At 32.6% G+C, this 18,400-nt stretch overlaps 2 protein-coding genes across 2 annotated transcripts; both read right to left on the reverse strand.

Annotated features, from left to right (window-relative positions):
• Nucleotides 1-2,982: 2,982 nt before the first annotated feature.
• LOC133830152 (zinc finger CCCH domain-containing protein 43) lies at nucleotides 2,983-7,160 on the reverse strand. Its single transcript, XM_062260077.1, has 6 exons — nucleotides 6,294-7,160; nucleotides 5,710-5,775; nucleotides 5,371-5,499; nucleotides 5,002-5,277; nucleotides 3,548-3,820; nucleotides 2,983-3,455 (listed from the first exon to the last, which is right to left on the reverse strand). The coding sequence occupies exons 1-6, from the start codon at nucleotides 7,077-7,079 to the stop codon at nucleotides 3,255-3,257; spliced, it is 1,731 nt and encodes a 576-aa protein (XP_062116061.1). The 5' UTR covers nucleotides 7,080-7,160; the 3' UTR covers nucleotides 2,983-3,254.
• A 3,988-nt stretch (nucleotides 7,161-11,148) lies between these two features.
• On the reverse strand, nucleotides 11,149-17,895 carry LOC133830153 (lysine-specific demethylase REF6). The gene is made up of 7 exons (XM_062260078.1): nucleotides 16,759-17,895; nucleotides 16,068-16,146; nucleotides 15,833-15,900; nucleotides 15,570-15,720; nucleotides 14,794-15,488; nucleotides 13,711-14,436; nucleotides 11,149-13,374 (listed from the first exon to the last, which is right to left on the reverse strand). Exons 1-7 carry the CDS (start codon nucleotides 17,624-17,626, stop codon nucleotides 11,495-11,497), a joined length of 4,467 nt encoding a protein of 1,488 aa, XP_062116062.1. The 5' UTR covers nucleotides 17,627-17,895; the 3' UTR covers nucleotides 11,149-11,494.
• Between the last annotated feature and the right edge of the window lie 505 nt (nucleotides 17,896-18,400).

The raw sequence follows: 18,400 nt of genomic DNA on the forward strand, positions 1-18,400 counted from the left end.
GTGCATTGGTTGAGTAAAAAATATAACAACAATGAAAGAAAAAAGTGAACAAGCTTCCATTGCCTAAACAAGAGAAGCAAAATGATATTAATCATATATGATAGAACAGTCCACCACATCATAAGCCAAACTAATCAAATGAAGAATGTGTCCTACAACTTTATCTAACATGCAAGAATGACAAATTTCAGAAAAAAGTTATGCCTTGACGTTGTATGACTATATACTGAAATCATTTTTTATATAGAAGATTGTAAGTCAAATGACGTGAGTTGTGAACACAAATTCTAAAGTTGCTTTCTACAGGGTATTTTTTCTATTGAAGCTATGACTCTAAAGATTTGGGATAGAAATGGCTGAGGATAATTTTCCTATGGAATCTTTCTCTCTATTTCCCTCACATGGAGATGGACATTGATTGAAAACCCCACCTGCCCATATACATATTTAACCTATCGATTCACCTACTCCCTACTCTGCCAAAGCTTTCACAGTTTTGAATATATACATACATATACATAGAGAGAGAAAGGGAAAGAGAGAAATCTGACCAAGAACACTCACAGCAACTGAAAAAAACTCAACAAATCAAAAAAATAGTCACCTTGCCCAGCAATATCCCAACCAACGGAGATCTTCTATTCTTTGGCGCCAAGCAACAGAGAAAGGTTAAGAAAGAGGAAAGATGTTGGCACCAAATGGAGAAAAATGGGAACGAAAGAGAGTAAAAAGAAAAGAGAGAAATTATTAAAATATGTTTTGATGCATCTACTAGAATATTCTGTAAATGTAGAGTAGTTACTGTGCCTTTTTTGTTAAAGATTCAGGGGATTGCTCCAACAATGTTTTTTTATTATTAAAACAATACTAAACACCTCTAATAAATTTTTTTTTTAGAAAAATCTTGTAGTTATTTTCAAACATAATTTTATATATTTTTTTTAAAAAAAAAAGTTTAAATATCATCCCAAACAAAACTTTCAGGTAAGAAAAAAAAATAAGAGCCAACAAGCCATAAACTAAATGGAATATAATAAACGACCAAAAAAATATTTTGACAACTTTAGAAACATTTTTGAAGCGGTAAAATCTACACTCCACATTACTTGTTTGGACTCATATATTTTGACAAATTACTTTTTAGAATTTATATTTTGTAAAATTGTTCAAATAGACTTTAAACCCAATTTTTGTCAAAATTTTTAAACTAAAATTATAAATAATTATTCAAACTAACAATTCAGAAAAAAAAAGTAATGTCATTTTGCCTAATAATTATGTTGTTACATTCAATATTTTCTTGATTAAAATTGGGTTTAAGTGTCTATTTAAATCATTTTACAAAATATAGGGTCTAAAAAATAATTTGTCAAAACACATAGTTCAAACAGGTAATGAGACAAAACACATAATCCAAATAGATAATTGACAAAATATAGAGTCCAAAAAAGTATAAACCGTAAAATCTAAAAAATATCAAAAATAATACTCGTTGCTAAGAAAAAAAGGAGAAATAAATTTAGAAGGATGTTTAAGTACTTAATTACAAAATTAAAAAAAATATATATATAAAAAAAAAGGAGTTGGCCAAAAAAGAAACCATCAAAACAATAGTCACCCGTAAACAACATATTAATATAATAGAGTCAATACACACAATCATAAAAAAATAACGCCGAAAATTATTCATGAGTCGAGAACACAAAAGATCGTTATTGGTGGAGCTCTTTTTCTAGCCTCTACCATAGAAACACACATTGAGAATTTCTATGGTAGGGATTTGAAAAAGAGTCATACCGGTAGGATTCTTTTGAGTTCCTGATCCATGGATATTTTTCGGCGTAATTTTTTTATGACCGTGTATATTGTAGTTATTTAGAGCATCATGCAAATTTTCAGAAAATTTCGAATAATTTACAGTGCCGAAAACATGGTTCAAACATGTTATTTTCCACGCTCATAAAAAATTAGTCGAGTACAAAAATTTGTTTGAACCTAGTTTTCGGCACTATAAATTATTCGGAATTTTATGAAAATTTACAGGATATTCTAAATAATTACAATATACACGGTCATAAAAAAAATTGCGCAAAAAACTGTTCACGGGTCGAGAACACAAAGATTATATTAGTGGGGTTCTTTTTCAAACCCCTACCATAAAAATTCTCAATATAATAAACGACAAACAAATAATTTAAAGAAAAACTTTCATCAACATAATAAACATATTATAATTGGTAAAAAAGAAACAAAAAATAATTATCGTTGCTAAGCAAAATTATAGAAATGAACTTGGTAAGTAGGATGTTTAAATAGTCAATTACAAAAAATGAAGGGTTTATACTTTTTTGGACCGTGTATTTTGTCACATTACTTGTTTGGATCATGTATTTTGACAAATTATTTTTTGGACCCTGTGTTTTGTAAAATAGTTAAAATAGAACCATAAACTCAATTTTGATAAAGAAAAAATTGAATATAACAACATAGTTTTTAAGCAGAATAATTTTTTTTTTGTTCTGAATTGTTTGTTTGGTAAATTATTTATGATTTTAGTTGAGAAAGCATTGACCAAAATCGGGTTTAGGGTTCTATTTTAACAATTTTATAAAACATAGGGTCAAAAAAATAATTTATCAAAATACAGAATCCAAACAAGTAACGAGACAAAACACATGATTTAAAAAAGTATAAAAAAAAAGTGGCGGTGATCATTTTGACAGCCAAAAATAAAGCAATCAAAATAAGAGTCAATGACCCCTAAACCACATATTAACTAAAAAAAAAAAAAGAACCCCTTTCAACAACATAATAAACATTTTCGAAATGGTGAAAAAGAAATAAGAAAAACAATGACGGTTGCTCGGTAAAAAATAGTTTTAGTGGGATGTTGACTTGTCGATAAAAAAAACAAAATGATTCAGCAATAAAAAAAATCAATATAAAAGTGTCATTATCTAGGACAAAAATGAAACACTAAGGTAGAAAATGTCTCAATTGCATTCCATTTATATTCGTTGGTAAGCTGACATGAATAACACATAATTTACATAACTGTTTTAGTAGGATTTTGGTAAATTAATACTAGATAATCTTTAAGTGAAAATGCCATTCCCTGAAATGGCAGTTGCCAGTTAGGCCCAGGAAAAAAGAGAAAAAAAAAAGGTTTATTAAGTAAATTCATGAGAAAAGAAACTACAACCCCTTCCCGCCGCCAATGCTAAAATCTAGCAGACATTTCATGCAGAACTAAACTAAACCAACTGCTGAATTTGAGTCTCACTTCTGCTTCTCCTAGCTATTCCAGCTCCTTCCCCTGCCATATTACTGTAAGGAGGAGGTTGATTTTCTACACCGGACATGGTTGGAGTTGCCTGTACTGGATGATCATACTTACAAGCAGGTCCGAATTTGCAGATTCCATAGCGACTGTAATATGTGCAGATGTTCTGATCCTGGAATTCGAAGCAAATGTTAGAGAAAATGATGAAGAAGGGTAAGTTATTTCCAATCAATAGATGATACTCTGCTCCATGAACAAAATTACCGGTCTCAAAGGCAGGCCCTTGTCGCTAAGGGCGCATGGGGGTGCCCCCATAGCAGTCTTCTTTGGATGGTGATATTTGCAATTGGATTTAAACTTACAATCCCCTGTTTTTAAGAAGAAAGTGCATTCGGGTTGGCCAGGTCGTTCTGGATATTCTTCAATTAATTTCTGGGGTGGATGGTGTTGATACATATTGGTTTCAGTCACTGGGTTGTTCATCACAAATGCAGGAGGTGGAGGCAAGTTCCTTTCCGGTAGATAAACTGGAGGAGCCTAAACAATACACATAAGAAACAAAATTAATATGCTGCTTTTAGATACATGTACACATATTTTATAATAAACAGTTGACCCCTTACTCACACTTAACCTACCACTTGAGCATATATTTTATATTATATACTGAACACACATTCCAAAATGTGTATTTTAATTCTTTTGACATAGTAACAATTTTAATTTATAATTACTGAGATTCCATAACCTAGACAGCAAGATTTACTTAATCTACCACTTGAGCATGCTGCTTTTGAATATTTTATATTACATACTAGACAAATTCCACAATGTGTAGTTTAATTCTTTTGACATAGTAACAACAGTTTTAAATGAGATGCCATAACCCACACAACAAGATTAGTCTGAACTTGGAATGGCTTACATGATACATTTAGTTCAAACGTTTCACTATTATGTGAAGGACATGCCGTTCCTATGAAAAAAAAGAAAAGAAAAATTTCTCATTGATTGTAATTTGTTTAGAAACCGACATTGCCAAAATCCTGAGGAGTCCTTGAATATATTTCTGAATAAATTTATTTCACTATTTTGCATCAACCAAAGCATAGACCCAAATGCCAAAATTTAATTAAGCTGAAAGGCTGATGCAGATGTCGATTGAGTTTGATGATAGACACTAAAACAAGACAAACCATGATACAAATAAAGGTAATAATTTGTTTAAAGTGTAAAGGATCTCAATTATTAAATTATTTGTTGTTATTATTGTTCACAGTAAATCAGATATCTATATAACTAAAACATATCCTCTTTTTTTTTTAATTTCTTCCATTTTGGTCATTAATAAAGTTTTGTTTTTTATATTTACTTCCTTTTAAAAAAAACTAAAACCAAAAAATAGGGTGGTAAGGACTCCAAGCAAGAAACAAAATGTGTTGCTGCTATTAGAAGCAATCAAAAGGGGGTGACAAATATAAGTTAAATTTTTTTAATAAAAATGAAGTACTGAGAGCTTAATGAGAACTTGTATATGAGAAAGGACTGAAGATTAAGCAACAGAATTCAATAAAAAGAAAGTGAGATAAAAATAAAATAAGAGTGTACATGCTTTAAATTCCTCCTTAAAATACTCATTAGTAGCATCAAAGAAATAAAAGTTAATTAAATCTCAGTACTTCAAAAGGTAACAGATAAGTTTCTTAGTATGAAAGTACCTGATACCCATTCCACTCTGGATTTTGTGATGGAACCCCTTGAGTTGGGGAAAGCATCATTGGCATAAAGGGAGCAGTCTCATTCAAAGATCTTGGTGAAGACCAAGATCCTAGAGTTGATTGTCGTGCACCTTGTAAAGAGACAGGTCTACCATTACCATATCCTGCAGAAGTGTCACTTCCTGCCGCATCTGTTGGATCAGGATGATTAAACCTGCAGTTTCCTCCATACTTACAGGAGCCAGTTCGCATGTAATATGGACATTCTTTCTCACCCTGCGATATAAACCACATAAGATGACCGTAAGCAACTATTGCAGCTTTTATATGTAGAAAGGTTAAAATATAGACAGAACAATGATGTTATACCACTCGGATTGGCAGACCAACAAAGTTAAACTCTAGAACTGGTGCTAATGGTGCTGCGGAAGTCTTTCCTCTAGTGTGGTTATATTTACACGCTTTTCCAAATTTACATCCCCCTGACCTCAAATAATACTGCAAGAAGCTCAAGATTTTATAGCACCACAAATCTATTATTAGTCCAAAAGACTCATTGCAGTCAAATATGTGGTTTTAAAAGAGAGTAAAAAAATCTCCTGAAATCTTATAATATATAACTTTTAACATTCAATCAAATGAAAAAACTCACAAAACAAGAGAAAAAGATCAAATTATAATATCTAGAATTGTTGTAATTATAAAAACCTTGCATTCTGACTGCCCAGGATTTTCCGTGGACTCTTCCCTTTCTTTTACTTTCTCCTTAGCACCCTTCAAAACGATAATTTAAAAATGAAAAACATAAGATAAGTGAATACAATTGAAAAAGAAAAATATTTTTTTTCCCAAAGAAACTATATTCTTATGAATATTAAACATAATTCAGCTGCAACAAAAGTATCAAGTCCAGCAGGCAGGAAAGAGACTATTCCTCCAAAAGTTAGCATATATACTTTAATTGGGATAACTAGCTTCCTTTCTCCATGTCAAGAGCAAACAATACAGCAAAACGAGTGTCTCTAATGTTATCCATAACCAGCAAAATTCCCCCAACAAAACCCACCAACCATAACACAACCCAACAGAGAAGTACATCATATATATATATATATATATATATATATATACAAATATTGGAAAAGGTAAAAGAAAAAAAGACACTAAATAGATAAAGACCCACAAAGATAAAGACAATGCATACACAAACAGCTTCATTTTGTGGTGAAGTATTGATATAAAATTGTATGCGTAAGAAGTGAAGAAATGGAAGAAGAAGAAAAAAAAAATACCTGATTGCTTCTTTTTCTAACTGGGTGATTAAACTTGCAATTGGATCCAAACTTACACGTTCCAGTCTTGAGGTAAAATGAGCAATCTTCAGCTTCAGGCCTCACTGGATACTGATACTTTCGAATACCACCACCATACCCGTTCTTCTTATCCATCTCACCGCTACCATTATTTACTTCACTGCCATTTTCAGTCTCATTTCCACTCTTATTCTCTCCCACTCCACCATCTTCATCATCGTTCTCTTCTACTTCTCTCTTCCTATCCTCATCTTCGTCTTCATCCTCATCCTCATTTTCATTCTCGTTCTCACTCCCATTCCCATACCCATCCTCATTCACATTCTCATTTCCATCGTCACTTCCATTCCGGCTCCCCATTTCTTCTCCACTCAAAGCCCTGTCAACAACCTTTTCCTCATCCTTCTCTTCTTCTTTTTCTTCTTCTTTTTTTGCTTCTTTCTTCTCCTCCAAATCCGGTTTCAGAACCGGCTCTTCCTCGTTCTCCTTCAATTCCAACCTCGCAAGCTCCTGATGAATAGAAGCTCCGCTTACCTCCTCTTCCTTCTCCTTCTCGACCGCCCCATGACCGAGATCAGAAGTTTCAGGATCGGGATCACCATTGTTATTAGAAGAAGAAGAGGAAGACGGTGGCTGATACTGAAACCCTAACTGGGTATCGCTTGAGGGATGGTCGGAAGTGTCTTGGTTAACGGGGATTTCTTCAGAGTGTTCCATTGTCCCTTCACATTTCAAAACCCTAAAATTGGAAAAGGGGGAGAACATCAGAACATAGAGATAGAGAGAGAGCCCTTCTTTTTGGTGCGAAAACCTTGAGACTTGCTCTGTCTTTAGCTTCTTTTAGGATCCAAATGGAATATATGAATAAATAAAATTTTATTTATTTATTTATATGTATTTTTCTTTTTTTCTTCCTTTTTTTAAAAGAAAATTGTTCATATTAAGCCATAAAAGTCCAAATTTATATAAAATAATGCATGTATTGGTTACAAAATTGGTCTTTATTCCAACTTTGCATATAAAAAAACTTAAAATATAAAATTTTAAAGATTTTTTTAGTAACTACGCATGAATTTGTGTATACATTGAATATTGTTTTATCCAAACCAATAAATACTTCCATCACTCTTATCTATTAGAAATATATATTTAAATACATGCTTAGAATTTTAGAAAAAAATGTAGTCATGGTCATATTGAAATGGTATTATACTTTTTTCTTTTTAAGATGCGGTATCAAGTTCAAATATCTCTACTTTTCTAATATTACAAGTAAAAATATATATTAATATATCACCTTCTCTTTTTTAAAAATATAAATTAATTTTTTCCATAATTTTTTTTAGGAAAATCAAATAAAATATTAATTTTGATAGTTTTTGTAAAATATCACTAAAAAAATAGATTTTGTAAAATAAAATAGTGTGATTACAATTTGAGAAATTATAAAAAATGACTCAAAATAATTGCATCAATTAGCTAATATTCTCATTTTAAAAATTATAGAGAAATGACTCTTTTACATTGTTGATTACCTAAATTGACATTGTCATATAAATCTCTCATTTGTATCTCATTAATGTGATACCTATAACGAATTATCTCTCATTTTTTAGGATGATAATTAATAAATATCTCTCATTTTTAAGTTAGAGAAAAATAGTATTTTAAAATTTTTTAATTTTATTATATATTTATTTTTCTAATTTTTTATTTTCTATTATTTTGTATTTATGTATAAGTACGTAACTTTAATATAGTGGTATGTATATTAATTTTGCTCAATTAGTTTTTATTTTAAAGTTATATTGATTTTTTTTGTTTTTATGGGTTGTTAGCATATTATTTTCCAACTAGTGTATATATTTTTTGTGATATGATATATCATTTTTTTTCTATAATATTTAGTTTCTAGTATAACAATGGTAGTATATAATTTTGTTAGCATAGTATATACATTTTTTAGTAATAATTTTGGAAGTTTTGTTGGTATATTATTTTTCAACTCAGTATATGTATCTTGTGGTATGGTATATTATTATTTTGTAGACAATATTTAAGTTCTATCTTGTTATATATAATGGTGGTATATTATTTTGTTAGATATGGTATATACATTTTCTTAGTAATAATTTTTTAAGTGTTGTTGGTATATTATTTTCAAACTCGGTATATATATTTTTTGTGGTATGGTATATCATTTTTTTGTAGATGATATTTAGTTTTTATTTTTTTATATGCAATAGTGGTATATAATTTTGTTAGCATTGTATATATAATTAAATAGTGGTATATAATTTTGTTAGCATTATATATACATATTAATAGTAGTATATAATTTTGTTAGCATGTTATATATTTTTTTTCATTTTTTAAGTGTTGCTATATTGTTATCTTTTATATATAATGGTGATATATAATTTTATTATTTATTTTTGTTAAAAAAAATTACAGTGATGTATACCTTACGTGTTTATGGCTTATGAATAGTTTTTGGCCCGATTTTTTTTCATGGTTGTGTTTATTGTAGTTATTTAGAGCATCCTGCAAATTTTCAATAAATTTTGAATAATTTACAATGCCAAAAACTAGGTTCAAACAGGTTGTTGCACCCATGACTAAATTTTTATATACGCGTGGAAAATAACTTATGTTAAACCTTATTTTTTACACTATAAATTATTCGAAAATTCCTGAAAATTTGCAGGATGCTCTAAATAACTATAATATACACGATCATAAAAAATTCGCTTCGAAAACTGTTCACGACCCAAAAAAACACAAAAGGTATGCACCACAGAAGTATCCTATAATTTTATTATCATGATCTATTGATTTTTTTTCTTATGGTATATAAAATATTATGGTATATATGTTTAATAGCATGATATGTCTATTTGTTGTACTATGATATATCAAATTAATATACCTTACATACCATAAACTTTAAAAAAAAAAAAAACAAAATCAAGTGATATAAAATAACAAATGAAATTTGATACATTATAGCATAAACAATGCATATACCGCGTCAACAATAGTTAAAAAAATATATGTTATCTTTATATAATATTAACCATACAACTTTGATATATCATCCTACAAAAAACATATACATTAGTTGAAAAATAATATACCAACAACTCATTAAAAACAAAAACAAAAAATAAAAATAATTTTAAAAATAAAAACTAAATAAATTAATTAATATACATATACCATAATATTAAAATATTTAGAATGAAATAGTATAAATATAATTTGTTAAATAATATTTGATAATATGTATTAAGGAGATAATAATGCTATTTTACTACAAAATTGAAAGCATGAAAACTTGCTTATTTTCGTACAAGGACCATTTTGCACAAAGATTCTTATAATTTTAAAAAATTGATTTTAAAATTCAAGAGTTATATATATATATATTAAATAGGGTAGATAACCATTTGGTATCTGTATTTTTGTAAAATATCATTTTGGTACCCTCTATTTTTAATAATGTTCATATGGTACCCTGTATTTTAAAATCGTACATATTTGGTACCCTAAACTCAAATTTAATTAATAAAATTTTACTAATTTAATCAAACTGTTGTTAATTATGTAAGTTTCAAATTTAAATTTAATTACTTAATTACATATAACTGATGACAGTTTGATCATATTTACAAAATTTTATCTATCAAATTTGAGTCTAGGGTATCAAATATGTATAATTTTAAAATACAGGATACTATATGAGTATTATTGAAAACAGAAGGTAGTAAAATAATACTTTGTAAAAATATAAGATACCAAATGAGTAAATTCCCTATTAAATATAAAAAATACTTGCATATATTACTTGAGAGTTTGCTAAGCTATCTTTTTCTAGCCAAAAGTTGAGGCTATTTTCTCTTCTTTTTGCCTTTTCAAGGAATTTAAGCCATCTTTTTTGACGAATAATAGAAGAATGTCCATAAAAGTACGATTCTTTCTTTGTGTAAGGGGAACCAATTATCTATTCTTTGTAGGAAATCATAGGTAAAATAGAAATATATGATCCACCACACTCATATTATTATTCTAACATTATATAACATCAACTAAATCATATTAAATTATATTATAAAATATACCAAGCATATTAATCAAATCCGAATATTATATAAATTACAAATTACCTCGAGTTAAAGGAATAATCATATCTGTGCTTAAACTATTGGTAAAAAAAATTCCACCAATTACAATTATTTATGATTTTAGTACATATTTTATGCTTTGATATCATTACTATTAGATAAATTAGTCAGCACATGATTTTGCTAAATTTCACATATGTGTTCAGAACAAATAATCAACCTATATGATCACATGAAGTCAACTTTTCGTTTTCAAAGTAAAAAAGTCAGCTTTTCAAACTCTTAAGAAATTTTTGTAATTTGAAATTATTCAGCTGTGGTTTCAACTTGGTCATTTTAATTTATTTACGAGATAAAAAAACTGCCAATTATAATGAATATGGTGTATAAAAGTTAATAGTGTTGATATGACACAAACATTACACGTGTATTTTTAATACCCATATAAAATATATGATTAGTGTTAAAAAAAATCTGCACCTATCATTACTTAAAAATAAAACTAACTGCTAAGTCAGAAGACTAACAGAAGATTAATCCTCTGTTTACTCAAAGCTTACAGTAAATAATTATGAGAGAGAGGAGAGAAGGGAAGGATCACTTGAAGTAGGTGCTAGCTAGCCACATGCAATGAAGGGAATAAAGTCTAAAACAGTAGTCAACAAAGAAAGAAACCTGTAATGTAATTTAATGAAGAAACCAAAAAAAAAAAAAATCAAATATTTTTTCTTTTATTATGATGAAATGCTAGAAAACTTAAAATGAGTAGTCCTAACTGGCTACCAAAAGATTCAGATTAGCATTAGAGAGGAAGAATGTCTTTGTTCAAGATCCAAGCAATTGCTCTTCTTGCAGTAAATGAATGGGTCCAATGAAGACCCTGCCCTGGGCAAATCAGAATTTTCTGTTACTCTAAAATAGCATAATAGCAGCAAATACAAGGGAAAAAAAAAAACCTAACCCTTCTTTTAAGCCTATTCCTAACCCCCCTTGTCAACTGAACAACAAATTGATTACCAAAGTTACATTACATTTGATCTTCTGTTGTCAGATTAATCATCTTCCTTTCTTTGTTGAATGGCCGGTCTTACGCTTGTGGCGACTAAAATCAGACACAAATCTAAATGTCTGCCCACACCCTGGCTCTGCACATACATAAGGACGAGCACCTGTGTGAACCCTTATGTGTTCAGTGCGAGCCCATGCCCACTTGAATGTCATCTTGCAGCCCTTCCAGGGGCACCTTAGAGGGCGGTCATCCATATGGACTCGACGATGCTGCACCAGATATTTATGAGAGAAAAACTTCTTTCCACATCCCTTCACCGGACAGATGTTTCTTTTATGCAGGACAAGTTCGTGCTTCACCCCAAAACTCATCGTGCATCCCTCAACATCACACACATATTCTGCTTCTTCATCCTTAAATTTTGCATCACTGCGTCCGGCCTGAGCCTTCACAGCTGAAGCATTCTTTGCCTTTTTGTTGCTCGTTTGTTGCTGCTGCTCTTTCTTTTTGGGTCCTGCAGTTTTTTGTGGCTTAGGGGTTCTTTTCCTGAGGCGCGTACTAGGCCCACCTTCTTCCTCTTCATCATCACATATATGTGAAGTGTTTTGGTCACATTGATTATTTCGAAGCCGTGGAGTCTGTTGCTTCAATTTTGGGGTTTCTTTTTTCGCTAACTGGCGAGTACCTTGTTTCACAGGCTGAGACGATGGTTGTCTCACATGACGCCCAGTCCCTTGTTTCATTTTCGGCTGCATAGTAGATTTTGTTTGCTTGCTTCGAAGAACTCTCTTGTCTTCATGGCATGCATAAGCCTCCTCTGGCTCATCTGAAACTTCATCTTCTCTCTCAATGGACTTAGCATACTTGCTTTTATAAATCCTTGTCTGTTGCTTATACAAATTAGTACCAGGAAAATCATCTGAAGCTGAATCTTCTTCCTCCATGAATTTAGCTTGCTTGCTTTTAGGAATCCTCCTACGCCGCTGGTTAGACTCGGAATCAAGCGAGCCATCTGAAACTGCATCTTGTATTCCTAAATTTTTAACTTGTTTGGCCTGCTCTCTTCTAGGGTTCTTTTTGTTCCGGTAATTAGAAATAACTCCTAAAGAATCATCTGAAACTATGTCATCTGTTTCAACAGAAGTGGTTACCTTGCTTCTAAGAGTCCTCTTACACTGCTTGAGAGAAACATACATTGAATCGTCAGAAACTGCATCTTCCATTTGAATGTGTTTGCCTTTCTTGGCTGACCCAACTCCAGTATGTGTGGATTGATTGTTTCCAAGAGACCTCCTATGGTGCTCGTGAGAATCACCATCCATTGAATTTTCAGAAACTATATCTTCTCCCTTAATGCATTTGGCTTTCTTGATTGACTCATTTTCTACTTTCATTTTCCTCTTCCTCACATACTTTTTAGTAACCATGGTGTTACTATTTCTGTGTGGACTGTCATGGTTTCTATCAGGCTTCTCATCTGGTACAGCCCAAGCTAGGATGCCTCTCTCTTCTTCCTCGTCAGGATTTCTTTTTACTAGAAAGGGATGTACCTGATTTGACATCCAGACTTTACCACACCATTTCCCCGCCACAACCTTTTTCTTGACAGATCTCCTCCCAAATCCATCAGATTTCATGGATGAACTTGTCGGAGAACCGCGACCAAATGCATTGTATATGACAGAATTATAAGGCATCTGCTTACTATAAAGTGGAGAGCGGCTGAGGTTGGCACTGTAAAAGAGATTGATTCCAAGTTTTACAGCCCAGTCCCCGTTCTTAGGCATGGCTTCCTCGCTATCCAGGGCTGACTGGATCTTCTCCTGATCATCTTTGGTGGCATCCCTGAATGTAGTATCATTCAAGGGACAATTAATTCCCAGTTCTTCTGCAATTGACTTTGCTTCAGTCTCTATCTTTGGATAATCTGCACAAAAAAATAAATAAATTAACAGACATAAAATGACGAGGGGAATTAACAATCCTTAGCTTTATAAGGTAAAGCCACTAAACATAAAAGATTGGGAAATGAGAAACATGATAAATTTCGTTTTCAGTAATACAAAATGAGAAACACAAAATACTAAACATCAAGACCTTCACACAAAACATAGGCCCTTCTCCATTAACTGATGCTAGTGTGATTCGGTATTACACAATTTTGTTCACCAATACATGATAAATTTTCATGAAGATAGCAAAAAGAGAAAATTATAAGATCTGGTAACTTAGTAAGAGCATCAGTAGCACAAGCACAACACACCTGGATGACAAAGGAGTAGTATATGGACACCTCCTATTTGACGAAGCTGTTGTTCTACCTCTACAGCATGCTCTAGACAAAAGACATGCATTCTAGAAGATTCTTCATCACTTAATGGAACAAATGGCACGACGTCATTCTTCATTGGTACAGTGGCCTTACAGAACCTTGTGGCTTCTGCATCATACGTATCTGCGGAGCATGCTTGTGAAACTATCATAGGATCCCTTATTTTACCAACCAAACAATTTGTTTCAGTGGAAGCAACATTATTAGATGCATCAACAGAACAATCAAAATTTTGACGACTGCTATATTTGACATTATCTCTATTGTGTCCATTTTCCTTGTGAAAATCAGCATTTTGAGATGCACGTTCTTCCCCTAAATCAATTTCTCGTGGTGAGCGACCATCATCGCCAGCTGCGTCACTCAGACTGTTTTGGAAAGAGAGACTAGAACTCTCACAACGATATTTGCTTTCTGGAGAACAATTTGTCGTGTTGGTTTCTTTGTCATAGACTGAATCATCTTCTCGAGCCTGATCTTCCTCAGAGTCTGATGAGTTTCCATAATGCAAAGCTAATAAGCCAAGTGCCGAAGTAGCCTCGTGTGCTTCACTGTTTGAAAGTACCTCATTATTTTGGTCTTCCGTCTGAACTTGGTTAGAAATAGATGGAACAGGACCCTCATATGAATCAAGAGGAGCACAATTGTCTGCCCATGCTGTATTGAGACATAGCATAAGTAAAGTACTTCATTAAATGGATTTCATTAAAAGATGATACTAAAATATACTGGAAAAAAAATTGCAGATGTCACGGTTTAAGGGAAAATGAATCACTTCTGTCACCCTGCTCTCATCAAGAAATTGCGAGGAACAGAGATTCGAGGTGAAGAAAAAAAAATTGCAAATATTTCCCAAAGTACATGCGGGACATTTTCAATTGGATTATGGAAAACAATACATAAGTTACAAATATTTCAACTGTTTCTACAGTAAGAACTCTAGTACAAGATAAATGTAGATCTCTCATTTGAAGCAAGCCAAGAAAAGAAAAAGACTCTACTTATGAAACCAACCTGTGTAGGTATTTTGCTTAGATGCTGTCTGATCCACACTGGAAATGGGGAACACATTACTAGCTACCCCAGCATTAACAACCCAATCATTAAAAAAGCTACAATCAGCTGTCATTAGATATCGGGCTGCTGGATCTCTTGGCTGAACTATAGCAACACAAGCAAAGCTCAAGATTCCACAAGTAACACAAGAAAATAATCTCTGCTCTGATAACCTATCACTGTCAACATTACTCTTCTCTTCGACATTCTTGATTGGCGTCTTAAAATTTGAAGTGGATGTTCTTTTATTTCCACGAGAGGGAACCCAGCTCCCCTCACACAAAGACGCAAGCTTTCCTTTCACTGAATAGAAAACTTTTTCCTGATCAACCTCCTGCTTTCTGTCTATCGTCAAATCATCAGAAATCAAACTTCTTGAAGTTTTAATTTCTTCTCTGGAAATGGATGGGCTGAGGGAAACATTGGTATTTAACCTTAAATGAGAACCAACACGCAATTTGGAACAAACTGAAATATCTGAAGAAGTCCTAGGAAGAAGTACAATAGGAGATCCTTTCCCAAGAACACGAAGTATGTCATTATTCTTTAAAACATCCTGCACAAATAACTCTTTCACCACCGTCTCTCCTTCACCCTTTTTCTTGTCTTTTAATCTAGAACTCCGTGGTTCAGAGCTGATGCTCACAGGTATTCTACATAAACAATAAGAAAATTCAGATATATTGTCCTAGACCTAGCCATAGAGAGTGTTGCAAAATGCTGATTCAACATACCTAGAGCACAATGCAAGAGCAAGATCATAAAGTAACTGAAAGTGAGACACCATAGGAGGATAGTTAATTGAAGCTCGTCGAATAGCAGCATCATTAGCAACTCTTAACCATTCAGGCGTCGCAATATTAGCTGCTTCTGCACAATTGAATCCTAAGCAAAAGACAGGCAGACAAACAAATTAGCAAACCTGAGTCAGTACAATCATAGCAACAATAACCATGATTTTAAAAGGGAAAAAAATTGAAACTTCTAGGTTTCTCACCATGACTGAAGCCAGTATGATATGCTCTTGGAAAAGTGACAACAAATTCACCAGCATTCTGCACTAGCCTGGTTAAAAAGCAATTAATGAAGTAAGAACAAAGATGTCCAATAAGATGCTAGTTACCACACCATTTATTAAAGACAATGTTGAAGAAAGCTCTGCTGACAGATTTAGGACTCATGCATATACTTTCTGGTAGACAGAGATTTTGTTCAATTAGACAAGGTGTTACCTGCAGCATGGAACCCCTTCTTTAACAAATACTTCGGGTGACATCACTGTGGTCTTCTCACCAAGAATAGAAAAGGTGACTGATTAACGAAATGAGCAAAAAAAGGATTAGAAGGTCAGCAAGGAAATCGAACAAAGTTCAAAAACACATGAACATAGTCTCTTGGTGCTACAATTAAGTCAGACATGCCATTCTATAACACCCTAAAGCATACAAAAAGGCAAGGAAAATGCAAAACAATAACAGTGTCCAGTCTTTGATATAAATTCAAAGCCTCTCAGTTTTATCTTTTAAATTATATGATCTAACAGGATAATGTTTAACCGGAATTTCTTACACATCTCTGACGAGGATCACCTTCTGGTTTAACTGATACCAATAATCCTCTCAAAATTTACTCTTTTGCAACTAATTCTTAAGTCTTATCTGTTTCAGTCATCTATCCTAATGAATAACTCTTGGCCTCTCACTTCCTATCTCAGCTCAACACAAACTAATCACATTCAACAGTTTCCAATATGACTAAACTGTCTAGTCAAATTAATGGATAAGGTCATACAATGAACAATACCTGCATGTAATCAAATAACACCCTGTATCCAGCATCATTTAAAACAGAACTCTCCACAAAGAAAAAAACAGGGGAAGCATTATTGCGGTTTCCACAATTCAATACAAGACGAAAACTTACCAAGGGGGTTGATCTCTGCTCCATAGCCATGAACTCTGATCACCTCCTCAAATGCAACAGCAGCTTCCTTTGGCACGCCATACCACGTCTTCGAAGCCCCCATATGCAAATAATTCAGACTATGCAAGTCATGGTCCTCAACATGCCAAGCAAACCAACTGAACAACATAGCCACATACACCATGGGCGACGTAACCCCAGGAATCTCCTCCTTCATGAACCTCAACAAAGACCCTTTTGACCTAGACACCGCCCTCATGTTCCAAGCAGTCTCACCAAGCGTCACACTCTCCCCTGCTTCCCTACTCTTCTTAGCACTAACAGGAACGAAAGCAGAGCCAGGCATGTCGTTCGCGTACTCGACTGAAAAGGGTTTGTCCACAGTTGCTTTCCAGTAAAGGGTTTCGATTTCCAGAGGCGAAAGCCCTCCTCCTTTCTTCCCACATTTTTTCAAAAACCCTTTCTCAAAACCCTTCGCCTTCGTCTCAAATTCCTGAAACGTGTACTGCTCCCCACTCTGCCAAACCGGCCTCTGAACGGGTCGAGGCTTCCGAGGGCAGAACCCGATCTGCTGCTGCCGAGTAGTGAATGTGGGAGGTGTTTTGGGATTCGAACCTTCAGAATACCCAGCCCGAGCAGCAAGAGACTTGTTGAGATTCGCAATTACAGTCTTCTTCGGTGATGGAGACACTGGAGGAACGATTTTGCAGATTCCATACTTGGAAGCCTCTTTCTCGATCTTGAATATGTACGAAATCGGATCTTGAAACTCTGTCAAAGTAGGATGGTACTCTGGCGCTAAAGGTAGGGTTTTAAGCCATGAAAACACCTCTGGACTTGGGTCAGAGCCCAAAGCCGAAGCTGCCATTAACAGAAACAACAACAACAACCAACAAAAAAATTGGCTCTGAGATTTTCTCTGGGTTTCTCATTCAAAACCCATTGAGGAGAATGAAAAAGGAATAATAAAAATAAAAGCTTTTTGTTTCAGATTCTGTGATGCTTCATCTTTCTCAGCTTTTTTTTTTTTTTCTTCTTCTTCTTCCTTTTGGGGATTATATAAAAATATAAATATATTTTGCTCTGTATTATATTATATATGAGATACAGAGTAGAAAAAAATTGGGGCAGAGGAGGGGGCAGGGCAAGTGTCTAAGTGAGTGAGTGAATAAGCAAGGGTGTATTCATGTGAGTGGGTTTTGTGCCAACCATTTGATTATGACATTGTTTTTCCCTTTATTTACCACGTTACCACTATTTTTTATTGATTTGAGTAGTTGGTAAAAAATACAAATTTCACCCAAATAACTGCAACCACCGCTGATATATATATATATATGTTTGTTTTATTTATAGAATTTAATTATTTTTATTAAATTTATAATAAATATCTTATTTTAATAAAATAATTTAATTATTTTTGTTTAAGTTTATATTTGTTCTAGTTTTTTAATTTGAAAGTGATAACAAAAAATTATATATTATATATTTAATGTAATATTAAATATTATAAGTAGATTTTAAATTTAAGTTTCTTGTTTTAAAAAAACAATTTGTTGCTAATTGATAGTAAATTATATTATATGATATTATTCTAATAAGTGAGTTTAAATTTAATTAAATTTTATTTAAGTTATAAAAT

This window comes from Humulus lupulus, chromosome 4 (genome assembly GCF_963169125.1).
Source record: "Humulus lupulus chromosome 4, drHumLupu1.1, whole genome shotgun sequence".
NCBI lineage: Eukaryota > Viridiplantae > Streptophyta > Magnoliopsida > Rosales > Cannabaceae > Humulus > Humulus lupulus.

Coding starts and splice junctions, on each gene's coding strand:
- LOC133830152 (XM_062260077.1), bottom strand. CDS start 7,079: ATGTTCTCCCCCTTTTCCAATTTTAGGGTTTTGAAATGTGAAGGGACA. Junction 5,776..6,293: donor TTAGAAAAAGAAGCAATCAG/GTATTTTTTTTT, acceptor ATCGTTTTGAAG/GGTGCTAAGGAGAAAGTAAA. Junction 3,821..5,001: donor CAGAGTGGAATGGGTATCAG/GTACTTTCATAC, acceptor TGTATTGTTTAG/GCTCCTCCAGTTTATCTACC.
- LOC133830153 (XM_062260078.1), bottom strand. CDS start 17,626: ATGGCAGCTTCGGCTTTGGGCTCTGACCCAAGTCCAGAGGTGTTTTCA. Junction 16,147..16,758: donor AGCAGAGATCAACCCCCTTG/GTAAGTTTTCGT, acceptor TTCGTTAATCAG/TCACCTTTTCTATTCTTGGT. Junction 15,489..15,569: donor GCTCTTGCATTGTGCTCTAG/GTATGTTGAATC, acceptor TTGTTTATGTAG/AATACCTGTGAGCATCAGCT.